This window comes from Pectinophora gossypiella, chromosome 21 (assembly GCF_024362695.1).
Source record: "Pectinophora gossypiella chromosome 21, ilPecGoss1.1, whole genome shotgun sequence".
NCBI classification, from domain to species: Eukaryota; Metazoa; Arthropoda; class Insecta; order Lepidoptera; family Gelechiidae; genus Pectinophora; species Pectinophora gossypiella.
The window spans coordinates 3,108,339-3,127,129 of NC_065424.1; the positions used below are offsets into that span (position 1 = coordinate 3,108,339).

Below are 18,791 nucleotides of genomic sequence, written 5' to 3' on the forward strand. Positions count from 1 at the left end.
ATGAAGGCGAAACCAAAGACCGAAGAGGCCTTCGAAAATTTCGAGAACTATGATTGGATGAAAGGCACAATATTACAAAACATACCTCCGTCTTCAGTGATTGTACTAAACCAACCGTACTGTGAATCAGCCGAGTCCATCCTTCATGACGAGAAGCCCACTACTGCAGCCACTCGAACAATGTTGCAAGATTGGCTAAAACGTCATAACATTCCTTTTAAAGAGACTGATGCAAAATGTGACCTGTTCAAGATTATTAATAGTCAAGAAGCAAGTCTACAATACAGTTTGAGCAGACTAATAATAGAGAAAAATCACGAGGTGCTACATTTACCTGAACACCATGTTGACTTGAATCCGACGGCCATTGTTTGGGAGCAGGTAAAAGGGAATGCTGAGAAGACATCCCCTAAAGTCTTATTTAAAGAATATGCTAAGAAGAAATGGGAAAAATGTTTCGAAGATGTGAAGCGAAATGAGGAGGAGTATTTTAATTATAATAACGACCTGAAAGTAGATAACACAGTTTCTATTGTTTACGTGAAGAAAGAGATAAAGTCTGAAAGTGAAGACAGTATGGATTTCGAAGAGCATAACCTTTTGTAAAATAATCAAATCATGTGATATGTGATTTATTTCATTAGTAATCTACAATTGATCTTTTGACTCTTTGGTATTTTTTTTGTATCTCTGTTATAATTCATTCCACAATAAAAAATATGTCATTGATTTTACAGTGGTACCTATATGTAGGTATCTTACCTAACTAGGTACCTACCTAGCCCGCAATTAAAAATGTTGAATTACTTACCTGTAATTTTGCAAAGCGCTAAGCGGTAAAATAAAAGTTCATACCCTTTGAATATTTGTTTTATTTAACAAACGATGTAAACTTCTGAAAGTTACCTACCTACCTACTCGATGCGACGATAACATATCGCAAGAACCTAAATATCGTGTGTAGCCGTTATGTTACGCCCAGCTGGCAGAGAAGTTTAGCCATTATTATCCAACCAAATGAATTGTTATTTCGCCTCGGTCTGCGTGCTGATTTTATCCTACTCGCTCTCCTACAGTGTGTATATAGCCATTTCTTTTCAACATTTTATCACAAACCTTTTAATTTTGTAGTTTAGTAGGTAGCTAAAGAATGTGAACGTCTGTTTTACGTTGTAACCTTCATTTTTTCGGGAATACAAAAAGGGCAGCCGGTTAGTTAGGTTAGCGGTTGTTATTTCGGATCTAGATGAAATAATAAAGCTGTAATAAACTGTATTTGAAAGAGATTAGAACTAGAAGTTGGTTAGTGCTTACAGCAGTGACTTTACTTTAATTTTAGTGCTGAAATTGAAGCTTCAGTGAAGAATCGTTAAAATTAAAGAAAAAAGGCAAAAACCAAACTAGGTTAGGTAGGGAGGTACCTAGACCTACCTTAACCACTAATCAATCGATTAAAATATATTTTATTTAGGTAGGTACGTATAAATAATATTTAAATAAAAAAAACCATTTGTATATAAAAAATCTCTAGAAGGGCAGATTTTTTATATACAAATGGTGTGGTTTTTTATATACTAGAGAATGTTAGGTTACCTATACTAAAAATACCGTAAGTTAGGGTAAGGTTGGTGTAATAAAAACGGGAGCAGGTAAAGGCCTCCAGCAGGCGTAATGGTGATGAAGCCGCCTTTACTATAATGTCTACCCTGCACGAAGCACGAAATCGTGTTGTGTGTAGTAGGCCTAACGCAAAACGGATTAGATATTTATTTTTCAAAACGGAGAGTGTGTTTCTTTAGAAGCGGAGCGGAGCGGAGATGTGCAAGAATCGGACCAATTGACAAACCGTTATCTCTATCGTTCCCCATGCTGTGTTTATCTATTCCGAGCGTCTCCGCTCCGCTCCGCACCGCTCCGCTTCGCTTTAATGGAAACTCGTTGTTAACGATCTCTTTTTATGAGATATTTAAAAAATAAGAGGGAGGGATTAGAGATGAGTCAGTGAGACTATGGTTTTATTTTTCATCCTTCCGCATTTTCGGCTTTCAATCCGGAGTCCGGATTTCGACTTTGCATCCGGAGTTCGGACGTTCTCTATGGTTTTAAGTGGTCCTAATTTTGAAGCGGAGGTACTGCGGAACGCCCGATTGTACATGGACTACAGGGACCGTAGACGGGGTGCTCGGGCGGGTGGGGTGGGGACCGCCCCATCCCCATACTCCCCACACGCTCCTTTTCTCCCCACTCCCACTATTCCAGGTAAGCGTGTGCTGTGCCGCTGACAGTGTGGGGCGTTTTATATTATTTCGTAACTGAAATGTCTGGACTTTATTTTTGAAATGTCTGTCATTGTCGGGACTTACCTACCTATTGATCAATCAATATGTTTTTTCAATATGTTTTTCTGATACATTCCAATCCTTACTTAAATTAAATTACTAATTTAGTTTGTAAGTCACTGTACTAACAATATATGCATTAATGTCCGAAATAAAGATATATATTTAATTTGCTACCTTCACTTGACTCAGAGTAATGCCCTTAATTCCTACTCTACCATAAATTAAGTCGACACCTGGGTATCTAGCACGCCATATCACTGACATATACCTATGCTGAGTAAAATTATTTTCATAAAATTAACATACTTACTTAGGTAGGTTAGGTACCTAGTTAACCTAGATGTGAAAGGAAACATGGCACATTTTGTACCTTTGCTAGATTTGATAAGCCACGAAGCCAGGGTTGAACTATTTAGGTAATCTTTAAACAATTACGTTCTCCATAAAAATATAGATGGCGCTGTTCAGATTGAACGTGATAATTGCCTATTTTCTCATCACTCGGGGCAAGTACATAATTATTCAAAAATATAATCTAATGGTTGAGTGAGATATATAGTATAAAAATAATTGTTGCTTATTATTTTGATCAGATAAGTATAGAATTATGTTGCTACGTTTATTGCTTCTCTTTATTTAATGTGTGTGCCCGAGTGTAATAACAAGGGTCATCATTTATTAAATACCCAAAAACAAAGATAAAAGATTCATAATGTTTGTTATTCATGAAAGTAGGAGGTTAAACGAAGGCAAATCTGTACACCGCCATCTATATTGTTTTCCGGGAACGTAACCAGGAAAGTCCCTCATTATCTGTATATACAGGTAAGGTAACTGGGCGCCCTCAGGCCCGTTGTCTTAAATTTTGTACTGGGTGAGCGCTCTCAGCCCATTTGTCCTACAATAAGTCACGTGAAAAAAAACAGGTAAGGTATACCAGACTATTATTTGAAAAAAAAAGCTTGTTTAAAATATGTAGGTAGGTTTAACAACCAGGGACCAACGGCTTAACGTGCCCTCCGAAGCACGGAATCATCTAAAGTAAGATGATTATAGGTATCTTAAAAAAAATCTTTTTCCGTTCGCTAATCTAAGTTTATTTTAAGTTACGTATACTTGTAATTTTTTTATCCACCGAAAAGGAAAGGGACGGGACTGCATCAAATTTATAGTACACACGTCAATTTTAGGCAGTAATTTAAAAAACCCTTCCAAAATATTATTATAATGACCAATGACCAGACAGAATTAAGTTGACAGCCCACGTCAAACGGATTGCATATTAGCGATATGCCTATTATATTCCCCCGGGTTATTCATTCTTAAAATTATCACTTGTCAATCATCCGCCCCCTTCCTTTTCGGCGGATAAGAAAATGACGGGTATAATATGCCTGCAGGAATCGGGGCTATTACCTACCTACAACAACATCCAACGTAGGTACTTTTTGTATTATTAATCGATATAGGTACATACAATAGGCTAGTTTCCAACTAGTCAAATCAGATACTTTTTAATAAACGTCAAAACATAAAGTTACTATGGAATTTGTATGAAAAAGCACACTGTGACGTCATAGAAAAGCGTAATAAAATATCGGACTTATTGTTACGTTTTTCTTGATTACAATTCATAAATAAGTTAAATAGAATGAGGAAAATGTTTTTCGGTCGTTTTAGATCTGTCTTTCTTTAGCAATCACAATTTCATAATTTATCTTGAACCTAGTACACGACCCAATTATCGAGCAACACTACTTTTCCGATTTCCGGTTTGGTTTTCTGATTTCCGAAAACTCGGATTCGGATTCGGTTTTACCATTGTTTTTCGGATTGGATTCATTCTTTTATTATTATTAACTCAGGCAGGCAGTTTTCACTGATAAGTGCCTGTATTCAACTATTCAGTTGTGTTTTCCTTTCTCTGTTTTAGTTTAGATTTATAAAAAAGCGAGCGAAGCCGCGGGCAAAACCTAGTTGTATTATAGGTACTGTAGGTACACAGCGGGGAGCGCCGAGTGCCGAGTGCTCTCCACTGTTTAAGGGCTCTCACCGGGATTAGCGATCCGAGGGCCTGCCCTTAGTCATAGACATTTTTATATAGGTAGGTATGAAGGTAATTATCTATATAACACTAAGTAGGTAAGTACCTACTAATGTGCTTATCACGTGATTTCACATTATTTTTATTTTTTTTAGGTTCTCCTTTTTCTTGATTTAATGCTATTATAATTAATTATCAATCATAATCACACAGTAACTAAAGTTAGGTATTTATTACTTATTTAATAAAATAATACAATACAAACACTTGCTAAATCTATTTTATTAGCCTACTTAGAATTTTATTTTAAATACTAGGTGTAGTAGATACCTATACAAGTACAATATTAGATTCGCATCGCATGTACCTACTTACCTCCCCAACATTGAAGCAATTTAAATAATTTTACGACACGACTAATCGGACCATCGGAAAACACGCTCGCTCAATACTCAGAATATCAAGCCGAGCGCTTAGCCAGCCCTCGGCGGGCGCTCAGCGCGTCGCTCTCGTCGATATTGTACCTATTATTATTATTACCCGTACGAATCACTCCATTCCATTTCCATTATCGGCGCAGCGACGACAACGCGTTTCTCGTTGTTGCCACTCGACTCGGCTAAGCGAGGTCATTCCTACTTATTCCTATCAACTGGCACAAAATACGACTTCACAAATACAAAGTCTACAAGCGAGCAATACACCACCCACTTTTACCTTGGTGAGATATGCAAGCGTACATTTTATACTTCGTGATACATTTATGTAAGCTAGTAAGAGACAGCGATAGTCTAACAGCATTTTAAAGCGGTTGTGCAACGAAGACAGCTGTATATTGCATTTTGCGGCCCGAAATTTGATAGCCAGCCAATACTGGCACTCTACTGGCACTTTGGCACCCCGCGTCGTCGTTCGGCCTCGGCTAGTCCGGACTGCAACGGAACGGAAAGGACGGAATTTCACGCTTGTGTTTGGTTGTGCCCGGGTCGAAACGTGGAAACGACGATTAAACACACAACGTCCTTGATTATTATTCTTCTAATTACAATTGTAATTTGCATAGCGGTATTACAGTTGTAATAAATCGAATCGTTAACAAAAGCGGATAACGATTGATTGCTATAGCCGACGACGCTCTGTGTTCCTTTGTGTGCTCTGTGAAGTGCTATTTCTTGACGTTTTCATTTGACGGCTACACGGCTAGCTAGCTATGTTTTATTTAGCCGGCCATTTTGTATTTTGACTGTTTCGGTCGGCATAGAAGTTCGCGGAAAATATCTTGATTCTCTTCATTTACACACAGTTTTCTATTGCTTTTCCCTGAATATTGATTGAAGTGCTAGAACAGTGAATTATTAGTTAGTATTTGACTTGAAATCGGTGAAGTGAAACTGAAGAAGAATTCTTGTTGATGCCTTGAAGTTAAAGAGAATATTATAATAATATATAACGATATTATAATAATATAGACTGTAAATGAAAGGATGAAAGTGAGTATTGATGTCTATTTACGTGTTCTAGCAGTGTGTTCTATTGTGGTATGAACTCGGCATGGGTTTGTTATTGTATGTTGACTAATTTCGCTTGTGTGAAACTGTGAACGCTGTTTACATCTTTATTTGACTTAAGTTGCAGTAGCCTAATGTTTCTCAATAACTTTCCCTATCTTTCCTGTTTAACACAAAGTATATAAAATACAACAAACCTACCAAAGAAACCTTTCATTAAAATAACACGAGTTAAATCACAACTCCATGTTTGGATTTGCGAAAAACTATAACAGTCATCATTTTAGTTTCTTTATTTAACTTCAATGTTCTACTGTAAAAACTAATTTAAAAGTTACTTTTTGTTGCCGAGTAATTACCATACCAAAAGTATTCATTGGCTTTATTACTTATTTAAAGTACTTGTTCACAGGTACATCATGGCAACAAATATAGATTCTGAATTTCCATCATCGCCACCAAATGATGAATCAGGTTTGTTTCTGTTTATATTTTGTTTTTCATGTTTTGTTGTGTTTGGGTATAATTATAAAATGGTGGTCTTTCGGCAATTGTTATTAAGACGAAAGATGATTTTTAAATCTGCTTTCTTTCTTTTTGCCATTCAGATTCAGAAGTCGAAATAACCTTTCCAAACTTTTTGTTTAGTTTGCTTGTAGGTTCTATAACTTCAACAACTTAACACTTTGCTAATACGTAAACTCCTTGGATGTCTAATTAGTTTGTACGAGTTACCTAGGTATATGTTTTACAACTTAAAGGTACTTATAATATTAAGAGACTCAAATCCATCATGTGTCCGAGGAAGGAAGTTCCGAATACTATGTTTGGGTGTCTTAAGTTGCTAAAGAAGCTCAGGCTGCATTACGGGCACATCCCAACAAATAAGTTTTGTCACTTGATGGGTATTAAACCCTCTCTGTGCCATGTCTGTCAGAAGACCACCATACCATATATTGTTGGAATGTGCCCAGAATGCAGATGTGAGAAGAAGTGTTTTCCACTCTCATGGTGTAACTTCCCTTGGCAATGGAGAAGTCAATTGCTGGTTGGAAGAGCCACTATCATGTAGAGCCACTGTCATGGCTTTTAGTTTGTATTATTATGTTAACCAATTCTTTGAATAGGTATGCGAAAGCACCTGGCATGCATGATTGAGTAATCATGCGTGTAGGTGCAGGGTGTTCAAAACCTCATTAAAAGTTAGAAAAAAAAGTTGCTAAAGAATCCAATACCTATTTTGCATTATGAATAGATTGTATAGGTAAGTAAAAAAAAAATACATATGGAAATGTACAAGTTACCTACTTTGTTAATACTAAGATGAACATATGACATTGTCAGAAAAACTTTAGATTAAAATATTATTTTTTTCTGAAGTTTTTCTCTTCCTTTCTAATACTTATAGTTATGGTACTATGTTTGCATCAAATTTAAAAAAAAAGTTTTGTTGCTCAGAATCAGTATCATTACCATTGGCCCCGATTCCTGCAGACATCTCTTAATTTTACTTTAAGTTATACCTGTCATTTTCTTATCCGCCGAAAAGGAAAGGGACGGATGATTGACAGCTCTTAATTTTAGGAAGAATGAGTAAATAAATGAATAACCCGGGCGAATTTTTAGACGGTTGTTTTAGATTTGTGCTTAAAATTGACGTGTGTTCCATAAATTTTATGCTTGTCGATTACCCGTCCCTTTCCTTTTCGGCGGATAAGAAAATGACAGATATAACCTAAAATAAAATTAGATGGTATTTACAGGAATTAGCACCATTATCTAACTAGAATCTAACTAGATATGTGATCTATTTTTCTTACATTTTATAATAAATATTTTTAATATAAATCAATTTGTATTGTATTACTTAGAGGTATTCACTTACACCTACTATGTTATATGATGTAGATACTGCAAAAATATACAAGAATTGAACATTCATATTTATGTATAAATAAAAATCTAAGTAGAGTTACTTTACTTCACTAAGTTCTAAGAAAAGTTGTTTAGAACATGTCTTTCATTACCTAGTTCAAAGTTCAGCAGAATACTTATAGGATACATAGGTATATGTATATATTTTTTCTATTTGTTTTTTGCTGAACTGTACATTTTGCGATTTCTAAATGTGAATATGCACTCTGGGGAATATAGGTAGGTTTATTCTTCTTCTATCGTGTAGGTTGTGAGGTGGATTACCAACCCCATCAACCCTGGTGTCAGGGTAACTAAATTACACTGCAGTGGGATCTTATAGACTAGATTAGTCCTAACACATTAATATGAAATGAAAGTCGCCAATAGCAAGAACACGTTTTGCGAAGGAGGTGTTTTGCTAAATGCTCAATATGAAAAGTGTGTCTTTTGTGAAGTACACATTAAGTGTCAAGTGAAATTTTGCACCTTGCGACACAATAATTATCTTCTGTTAGCAGTATTTAGGAATATTAAAGAGGGAATGTTAAAGATTTTATCCTGAAAAGTGGAATAATACCTACTATAGCAGATTTTTTAAGAATTTGTTTAGTTGTGAAATAATTCGTCCCTGACGTCATAAACTGACGTATCTCAAATTTTTAGCGAATCTGAGTTGTACCTTTTGTTATTGTCAATAAGACACGAATTATTTTAACAAAAATTGTAGGTACGTCAGTTTGCAAAGCCAGCCACGAATTGTTAGCTACCTACCTGTGATTTAATAGTATATTTATTTATTTAATATTTGGGAGACCAACAACTCTTAAAAACTGTAGCAAAAAAAAATCTTACTTAAAAACCAAGCCAATGACAGGGTCCACCTATATAATATAATATGGTGTTGAAACACTCGTTTTTTGTCTGTGATCTTATATAATTTGTTATCTTCGATCAACAACCAACCTGGATAACACGGCGACTGACAAATCTTCAATATTTGTTTTGTCTTTTTTCAGATGCGGATGGCGATGAAGAAGAGCCAGTAAACACCAAGCCGATCTCAAACAATGTTGCTGACATTTTAAAGAGACTTGAGTCGACTGGAGCTTTATTGAAGCAGCCGAAGAAAGAGTACAGGTGTTACACCTGCAACGAGGACTTCCTCGATTGGGGAGACCTTGAGAATCATCTCATCCAGCACGTGTCGCAGCCCTCGGTGGTGCTCGACAAGCTGCCGTCCGACGACGAAGATGTCCCTTCGTCCGGGGACGACTGGTCCGACGAGGAGGATGACGTCCCCAATCCTCCTCCCCAGCAGAAAACGCCCCAAAAGATAGACATATCACAAATCATGAAGAAAACTGGCATCTCCATCAAAAAGCCAGGACAGTCAGACACCACCAGCGCAGCAAACTCCGATTCGGCCCTCAGCAAGCTTAGTGGACTTGGTTTTACGATCAAGAAGAATTCCACTCCCATCAAACAAGAACAACCTGATGCTGATAAACAAAGTCCTAGTGATGTGATGCAAAAGCTAGGTAAACTGGGTGGTATCAAACTAAAACTCAAGTCTGATGGTGGTAATACAAATTCTTTTAAAGTTATTAATGGTTTGAGAGATTTCAAGACTTCTGACGACGAAGACGAAGAAAACGAGGAGTTTAAAGAAGAGCATATTGATGAGTTCGGTGAAGATCAAGATGCTGAAGACAAGGAAGGCCAAGAGTCAGCAGAGGAAGAGCCGCCAGAGGACGAAGAAGAGGAGGAAGTTCCATTAGCCACTACAAAGATCAAAAATTTAAATACAGCAATAAATATATCAAAACCACTACAGGAATCGTCAAAATCAGAGACGGCGAAAGCAGAACCAATGAGGATGGCTGTAAAGCCGGCAGCAAAGGCTCCAGGTAGACCCGCCGTAAAGCAGACGCCAAGAAGAGGAGCAAACCTTCCAATAGCAGCCAAGCAATCAACCCAAGAGCCTCAGCCGACGCAGGCCAAAGATATTTCAACAACATCTTCCACACCTGAAATCGGTGAATCACACGATTCTAGTACAGGAAACGTTGTGGTAAAACGAGAAATAGATACGGGCAACGAAGTGCAGTCCTCCAATATGCCATTGTTTTCTGGTCAGATCAAGACTGAGAGATCGTCGCCGCCACCATCTGACAGCACCCCGACGTCTACACCGGTTATCGCTAAAGTTAAAACTGAAGCGGAAGCAACAGTCAACACTATCGGAATGCAACCTCTTTTTCAAAATAATTCTACTGCAGTCAGTGAATCTAGCACACCTACGACTCCTCTTCTCCCGGTGACTAAGAAAGAGGAATCTGGCGTGACGATCATAGAAATCAACGGTGATTCAAACGACGAGGACGACGACTGTTGCGTAGTTTCAGCTACGCCGGCGCCCGATATCAAACCGAAAACAGAATCTCTTCCAGTTTCATATCCGCCACCTGCCTTCACAACTTCTCAACCAAGTTACAGCACACCTGTCCTTTCGTCGCGATTAACCGCCCCGTCCACAGAAAAACAACACAATTTTAACTGGAATGCTCCAGATTCTAAACCGCCTCTCGACATGCTAGAAAAGAGCACTGACGATATATTCGAAAGTTTGCTCTCGACTAAAAGAGAAAATTCTTCCCTTTCGGATGCTAGTGAATACATATCACTAGACACCCTGGGCCCGCAGCATTCCTGCGACGTTTGCAATATACGGTTCACAAGTCTGTCGCTTCTAGAGGAGCACAGGCGGATGACTGGTCATTCATCTAGTCTCGTCGCTCCATCTTCTTCGAGTATTCTCCCTTATAGTTCATCATCGAATATCCTATCAAGTTTACTACCCGTAAAACAATTGGCTGAACAAGTTGGCAAGTTGTCGTCGATTGGCAGTGGGCCAGGGTTCACGCATCAGCAGAATGTGATGATCAATATTCAGGCATATCCCGGAGCAGGTGGTGTAATGGGGCCTCCGCCGTCATACAACTCATATGCTCCAGGGCAGCAGAACATGCATCCAGGTTATCCACAATCACCGAATAACATGTACAATCAAGGGCATATGCCAGGACAACAAATGCCAGGTCAGTACCCTGGCCAAAACTATATGGGGCAGCAAGGATTCAATCAACAAGGTTATGGCCAAACACCAATGTCAAAAGCTGGATATGGAGCTATGCCACCGACATCACTGTATTCTTCTACAACTCCCTTGCAAGGCATGCAGCAAGCGGTTTATGGACAAAGTCCTGGAGTTATGAATAGTCAAATGGCTCCAGGATCGTCGCCGAGTAATCCATACGCGCCCGCTTCTAGTCCTGGCGGCACAATGAAACCACCGAATAGTAGCGGTGTGAGGATACAGAACATACAAACCTTTCCACCTGGGCAAGTTGTGGGTGGAGCTGGTCAGCAGATGCCAGGAGACATGGGACCTATACAACTCGGACAGATGGGGCCTGGTCAGATGAATTCTGGCCAGATGGGCCCTGGGCAGATGGGCCCCGGGCAGATGGGACAGGGCCAAATGGGACAAGGTCAGATAGGCCTTGGACAACCTAATGCCCCTGGTCAGCCTATGGGAGCTCAAATGCCGGCCCCGGGTCCTATTAGAATGGCTGCAGGTGCTAATATTACTGGGTCTCGACCACGCATGCCAAATGTGAGGGGAGTTCGTCCATCAATAAGGCCTGGGATTCAAGTGCATGGTCAAGTGCGAGGCGCGAAACCACGGATGCCGATGAAGCGACCGGCGGGGATGGCGGGCGGACCCGGACAGAAGCGGAGGACCGACATGCTGCTCCCAGGCAAACATGATAACGAAGATTGCCAAGTCATGGCGATGCAGAAACAACGAGAAGGTCTACCAATGATTCAAAGCGTGCAGGGCGCTAAAGATAAACTAAATCTCGGCAGCCAAATATCTATAACTAAAAAGACTGTTAACAAAGAAGCTAATGCGATGGCTAACGTGTTAGCGTCTCGAGGGATCAGCGTCAAACAGAAGCAGAAGAGTAGATCGCCTTCTCCTGAGAGACCTCTTCCGCATATCCCTAACCTTGGTGCGGGAGTTAGTATCAAGCACACGTCAAAATCCAGCAACTTTTCCATACCTGAGGCCAAAGTCGGGGGTGGTATGCAAGCTTGTCCGGTCTGTAAGAAGATGTTTATGAACTCCAACTCTTTGCAAGTCCACATGTCTAGTGCACATCCGCAGACCAAATTAAACATGTTCAAATGTGACGAGTGTCCCGCTTCTTATCCAAAATCCTTGCAACTTCAACATCACAAACGAGTTTTCCATAATGTCCAAGGACCTAATAGGGAGTTAGGGTTACCTGTAGTAGATCTATCGCAAGAAGATAACATAAAGCGATTGAGTAATTTAGGTATATACAGCTTCATTCCCTTGGCTAATCGGGAGCAGGCAGGTGGATGCTTTGGCATACCAGTCATCTCAGTTCATAACATGCAGAACGGCATGACAAGTGGCCTGCAAGCATTAGGAGCTGACGGCTTATTAAGTTTAGGACCCTTAAAACCATTACCAAATACGTAAAGACTCAAATGTCCACAAAATTTGAAAATATATTTTAGGTTATTCAACGGCATTTATAACATCGTATCATGAATTTATTATTCATAAACAAAAATTCCTGAATCATATTTTGTAAAATGATGTATCAGTATTTTGTATACGATCACAAAATTGTTTTTTGTATTTCATGATAATGACAAAATGGTGGAAAGAAATATCTGTTTTACAATTAACAGCAGCCGTAGCACCGCAACTGCATATCGCGCGCGTTGCGATAAAGAAAACAAGCCCAATTACCTATGGCGTCGCGCGCGATTTGAGGTTGCAATATTACGGCTGCAGATGTCCTCAGTGAAACTGCGGAAATCTTAGTAATAAGAGTAAGGTCGATATTTTCCTATATTTATAAACTTAATTACTAGTTTAAGTGCAATAATAAGTATGGATCTTGTGTAGTTTAAGCAATCTGGATAAACATAGGTACTATAGGTGCATACATAAATATCCTTGCTTCTAAGTACAGATAATATTAATAATAGTTTGTATATCAAATTCTGTGATGGATATTATTTGCATGAGAATATAACGAAGTCATAAAAATATATTATGTAGGTACGCTAAAATTTTTGAGCGCGGGCAAGGCCAACTTATCTTGGTAATTACTAAATTTGTACAATGGTCCAGCAAAAGTTGGCCTGACTCGCGTTAGTTTTAGCGTGCTGCTTAGGTTTACTGTAATTACTCAGATAACTTTACTACTGTGTCTTTGCTATAATTCTTTCTTTTGGAATTTATGTCTATGAATGGTTGTTTCTTCTCTATTTTATTGGTACTTTGTATCTATGGCCAGTTTTGCTTTGAATACCGAATAGCACAAGTAAATGACCTATGAATGTATCCGTTCCCGTTTTTGTTTACATCGAAGTATTCGTGTTATCAAGAATCAAGTAAAAGGATCAGGTATTGTGTTAAAGACAATCGTTTATTAAAAGTTTTGTTATTGCGAATTATTTAAGAGTTAGTGTTCCTGTAATTTCCCTAATTGGAGTTTATCGTACTCCAAAATGAAGCACAAATGGTCAATGGACAATGTACCATTATGCTAGCATTATAAATATCATTGTGTTCTCTTAGGCAACTATTATTGTTTTGGGTTATTTTCTGTATTGTGATTCCCACTAGCAAATCTTTTTAGTGTTTACTTAGTTATTGTAATTAAAATTATATTAATTCAGAAGAGATTTGTGTATAAAAAAATGCGAGGTTACTTACAATGAATAATACTCTTAGTTTCACAAATTCTGAGAAAGATCTTATACAAATATATCCATATATACCTAATTACTTATATTAAAAATCTATCTAAGTTTAAAATATTAGTTGTCTTAAGTTTCTATAAATACAAATTGAATTCTAATTTATAGGAAATTTTAGTATCGAATGTAGCGATATCTAAATTACTATTTTTGTTTAAAAGCTTTGTATAAATGCATCTAATTATAGTAGTATAATAGGAAAAAATGTTTAAGTTGAGAATATTTAGCATAAAATAAGGATTTTATAATTTTGAGTTTGAAAGAACTATTACAAGAGTGGAATAGAGACGTAAAAGTACGAAATGACGAATAAAGATATTCGTAGAAATTATATTGTCTTTAATTATAACGTACGTTTGGCATGGTCATTTCATTCTGACAAAGTTTATCAACTTTATAATAGATGATGACCCCTTGAGATGCCGACAATCTCTGTTATGTGGTTAAATAGTCCCATAATACTTTGGGTAATAATTCTGAATCAATGGCTCACATTCTCGACTGTGGATTATGACTAAACGGCCTAGTTAGGTAGCATAGCAAAGACCAAGCATGGAACCACTTGTTTCGCTTTCTAGTTCTTTTGGCATTTGGTTTGTTGGCAGTATAGCGTGCGACATCAGACAACGGCGCGCGGCTGCGCTCCGCCGCGTGCGGTTGCATTGTCTCACTTTAGCAAATGACGATTCTGAGTGACAAAAAAAGGATAAAGCGACGCGCTGCGGCCAGGATGTAGTTCAATCCTTACTCTGTCGCGATCACTCATGTGCCGTTCCCGAGAATGTTCCCGTTGTAAAAACTCTTTAATAATAAGAACACTGGCTTTCTTTTTATTATTTTTTTGTACTCTAGTCTTATCTGCCTAAGGGTTAGGTAATATAGCTATTTTTACATAATTTTTGTGGCTTTATACTGTCGGGAACGGGACATCACTGGCACACCCCGAACACTTCGTACAAACCTCGTTTTACACAGACACCACACATTGACGTTATCGTACACGCGCATCTGTGTGTAACGTCTGACACCACGATTCAAGACTAAGCTATGTCCGTCTCATGGTATAAGAAGAGTATTTTTATATGGTCTGTCCGAGGGGAGGTGAGGTAAAAGTTGCTCAGACGCTGGTGGGGGTTGGAGAGTTGCCGTTCCATACGTAGTTATTATTCCTTATTCTACGTCATTGGTCATGATAAATTACATCCGGCTTGTGTACTAATTTTCGATATAATTGTAAGGTACAAAAAATACGAAGAAATATAGACGGCAACATTGACATTTGGTGACCTGTAACACAGGCTCACTGCCTAGCTCGGGCACCAGTCTGCCACAACTGAACATTTCATATTTGCCACAGTTTTATATTTGCCATTGTCATCTACTTATATTGTCACATTTCATATTTCCTTATGTTGAGTTGTGGTGCGAAATAAAGATTCTTATTATTTACCTTCTAGCTCTTATCTTTATTACGGGTCGACGGATGTTTTCCGCACTGCAAAGCGACGCTGCCCCTCCTTGACCGAAATGAAAGCTTTCCTTTCTTATCAGTTGGTGGCCAGAGCATCGCCGTCGTTAAGCTGGGTACATCACGAGTGGGGTCCTCCCGAGAGTGACGGATAAGGTTAAAGTTATACTTATACAGGGTGTTAGTGACATCGTAACGAAAACTTTGAGGTATGAGTCAGACCATGATTCTGAGTCGATATCAAGTGGATTTTTCCGTCGCAAAAATCATGTATTTTTTTAGTTTTTTAAAATTATTTTCAATTCTATACTTTTGCGACGGAAAATTCCACTTGATGTTAACTCAGAATAATCAGGTGAGTCATCCCTCTCAGTATTCGTTACGATGTCACTTACACCCCGTACAAGTACATACGGTAGCCATACAAGTAGGTATGGGTGTTAGTGACACCGTAACGAATATTGAGGGGGACGATTCAGACCATGATTCTGAGTTGATATCAAGTGGAATTTCCTGACAAAAAATTCATGAATTTTTTTGTGTTTTTTTTAATTATTTTCCTATCCATACTTTTGCGACGGAAAATTCCACTTGATATCAACTCAGAATCATGGTCTGAATCATCCCTCAAAGTTTTCGTTACGATGTCACTAACACCCTGTATATAATATACGTATCTTAAGTCCCGCTCAAGAGCCAAAAAAAATACGCTTTCTAGGTAGACAGTGACATAATATAGGTATGCTCAGCATGAATCTACCCGGTACTTTTGGGAACATTCCCATCCAACGGCTTAACATGCCTTCCGAAGCACTGACTCATCTTATTTTTTCGGACAATCAGGTGATTCAGCGTGCATCATCCTCCTTACCAAACTTAGAGCAAATGTGGCACAAAATGTATTGACAACTAACGCTATGGTTACTCCTCTCCGGTCCATGTTGCTCTGTGTTACCAAGATTGTGAGCGGTGGTCTGTGCCTAGCAGTGGGACGTATATAGACGTACGTATTTACATACGTAAACTCACGCCTATTTCCTACCGGGGTAAGCAGACTATAGAATTCCATTTGCTTCTATCCTGAATCCTGACACACTTCTCATTTTTTTCTTTATTTTTTTTGTTATATAAATTGGTAGCGAGGGTCTCCTCCACAGAGTGCAGGGCATACTCCACAGAGTATGCATGCACATCTATAGTTACGCAATATTTAGTACACGATACTGGCAACCATGTATTGGATTAGAAATTCAAAACTAATAAACGGAGGCGACTACCTGTGGTCATACGAGCAGCAGTCCCGGCTTTGTCTCAAGACAGATGCATTCCTTTATGGACGTAGTATTTATTACTCTTTGGGCAGATGAGAGGCCTGCGTCTGGCAGTGGGCATATACTTATAATCAACACATTCTAAGAAAATCTGCCCTCGTATATTCGGGGTTCTTTCTGGAAAACTAGCCTGTGGCAAGGTTTAAGTTACTGTTAAAACAAAATAAACATCCATTTCACAATAGTTTATTTTTCTTAATTTTATAAAGCTATCATTGAAATCACTTTAGTTGGATAAACCATCCTGAAACTGTGCTTGTAACAATTATTTTTAGAGTACAATCATTTGTGCTTATTTACATACGAAATACATAACACTGGGGGTAGCAATACGTAACTAGAACGAACTTTAGACATTACACCACTAAGTTATATAAATTGACTTTGAAAATGCATTAAGGAATGTAACTTGGGTAAATAGTAATCTAGTACATTGTGAATTCATGACACATCTACCTTCGAACCCTAGGATAATATAGAAAAACGTTATTGCTCAAAAGTCAATAAGTGTCTAAGTACAAGGGTCAAAAAGTAGAATTATTAAAACTTGGGGCAGTAATTATCTTGTGTACATAATAGTTATTATTGCTGTCTGAATTATATTTTTTTGTCCGCAATACCAATAAGTAAATTACAAATAAGAAAACTTATTCTAAAGTAGCTCTACTTATTGTTTCATTCTAAAATTAGCTAATTTGACTTTTATTTATGCAATGAATTATATAGATTGCTTTTATCTTATATCAGATTTGAGTAGACATTTCGAAAAAAGAAATGAGCTTTAAATATGACTGCATAATTTGTTAGAAACATACATAGAATTTGCCTTAAAATATGACCATACTAGGGAATCTTAGGTGTCAAAAAGAGAGGCGTGTAACTTATTCAAGACGAATGAGTTCAACGTCAAAGATGAGGGTGGCATTGGGGGGGATGACTCCAGGGTGTCCCTGCTGGCCGTAAGCGTAGTCCGGGGAACAGGTCAGCCTGGCACGCTCACCAACAGACATCTGAAAAATATACAAAGAAAAATGAGAAACTTCACATTTAAATAAATGTAACTAACTAGGTATGTTAGCTGCAGTAGGTTACTACCTACTGTTAAAAGACTTGATTATTATTGATTTTATGCCTCACTACAGGCTGAGTATTGGCACAGGAGTTTAAAGCCAAAGAGAATCAGTATGAATAGTATGCTCATGTCATAGAAAGTAAGGAAATACATATAATTAGCACTCCTATTAAAATATATTCTAATCACAGCTTAAGTCTTAAAGCTATGAGTATTGTTTTCAATAAGATTCCATTAGGTTTAAACAACTGAAAGTATCTACAGGAGTTTGAATGGTCCAAACTAAGAAAAAAATATTTTTACTCTAGCAAGTACAGAAATCAATACGAACTCTGGCTACACCCTCATCCCAGCCACGGATGACCTCTCCCTTGCCAATCTTGAACTTGAAGGGCTTTCCACGGTCACGGGACGAGTCAAACTTCTGCCCGTTTGTTAGCGTGCCTGTGTAGTGGACCACAACAGTCTGGCCGGTTTTTGGGTATGTGGAGCCTGAAATATAAAGTTGTTAAATGTCATCTTGTGTGTGATGTCAGACATTCACATAATAATTTATCACATTGATATGGCATGGTATTTTACCTATACAAATATGTAACATGTTTTTTAGAAGTACCTACTTATTGGTGAAAAATATCCTTAAACATGGAGTGATCCAGTTCAATTTTAGCAAAGTTTTATCAGTTTTCTATAGATATAACTGCATATGAAGCGAAGAAATGATGTGCAATAAATATGTACATACATTGATTTCAAACAAGGTACACCACACTCATAAAGTTAATTACTCGTTACGTAACTATTGTTTGCTAATTCTAGTCTACATTTATTATGGGTAAACTATCATCATGCGGAGGTTAACGGCAAGGTCCCCGGATGTTATATATAAGTAACCGGGCGTTGTAACCTGGCGATTTATTGTATAATTATGTTGAGATATTTCTTTGTTATAGTAATATTTTCAGCAGAAGTAAAACATAAAGATAGTTACAAAGAAAACAGCAGAAAATGTAAAAACATGAATCGCTTGTCGCCGATAAGAAAAACTTTTTCACAGTTAAATAAACAAGAAACACTCACCGTCTCCAGGAGAAATTGTTTCGACGTCGACACCCATTTTTTTTTAGCAGTTACAATTCAAAACAAGAATTTACAAACAATTTGTGATTATCCCAACGCGGTGATCGAAAATTGCAATAATGGCGGCGGCGGCGCGGCAGCGGCGGCAAGCGACGCGGAGT

General features: G+C 38.1%; 3 protein-coding genes across 3 annotated transcripts; 2 read left to right on the forward strand and 1 right to left on the reverse strand.

Annotated features, from left to right (window-relative positions):
• On the forward strand, positions 1-606 carry LOC126376815 (uncharacterized). The gene has a single exon (XM_050024361.1). It carries the CDS (start codon positions 1-3, stop codon positions 604-606), a length of 606 nt encoding a protein of 201 aa, XP_049880318.1.
• A 4,686-nt stretch (positions 607-5,292) lies between these two features.
• Positions 5,293-14,010, forward strand: LOC126376471 (uncharacterized). Its single transcript, XM_050023859.1, has 3 exons — positions 5,293-5,876; positions 6,307-6,368; positions 8,828-14,010. The coding sequence occupies exons 2-3, from the start codon at positions 6,314-6,316 to the stop codon at positions 12,382-12,384; spliced, it is 3,612 nt and encodes a 1,203-aa protein (XP_049879816.1). The 5' UTR covers positions 5,293-5,876; positions 6,307-6,313; the 3' UTR covers positions 12,385-14,010.
• Positions 14,011-16,648: 2,638 nt separating this feature from the next.
• On the reverse strand, positions 16,649-18,791 carry LOC126376743 (peptidyl-prolyl cis-trans isomerase FKBP1A-like). Its single transcript, XM_050024309.1, has 3 exons — positions 18,631-18,791; positions 17,882-18,042; positions 16,649-17,488 (listed from the first exon to the last, which is right to left on the reverse strand). The coding sequence occupies exons 1-3, from the start codon at positions 18,665-18,667 to the stop codon at positions 17,360-17,362; spliced, it is 327 nt and encodes a 108-aa protein (XP_049880266.1). The 5' UTR covers positions 18,668-18,791; the 3' UTR covers positions 16,649-17,359.

Bases quoted from the DNA above. Each gene is read 5' to 3' on its own strand.
- LOC126376815 (XM_050024361.1), top strand. From the start codon at position 1: ATGAAGGCGAAACCAAAGACCGAAGAGGCCTTCGAAAATTTCGAGAAC.
- LOC126376471 (XM_050023859.1), top strand. From the start codon at position 6,314: ATGGCAACAAATATAGATTCTGAATTTCCATCATCGCCACCAAATGAT. The intron at 6,369-8,827 runs GTTTGTTTCTGT...GTCTTTTTTCAG, and splicing joins GCCACCAAATGATGAATCAG to ATGCGGATGGCGATGAAGAA.
- LOC126376743 (XM_050024309.1), bottom strand. From the start codon at position 18,667: ATGGGTGTCGACGTCGAAACAATTTCTCCTGGAGACG. The intron at 18,043-18,630 runs GTGAGTGTTTCT...TTTATATTTCAG, and splicing joins AACAATTTCTCCTGGAGACG to GCTCCACATACCCAAAAACC. The intron at 17,489-17,881 runs GTTCGTATTGAT...TATATTTTTCAG, and splicing joins GGGATGAGGGTGTAGCCAGA to ATGTCTGTTGGTGAGCGTGC.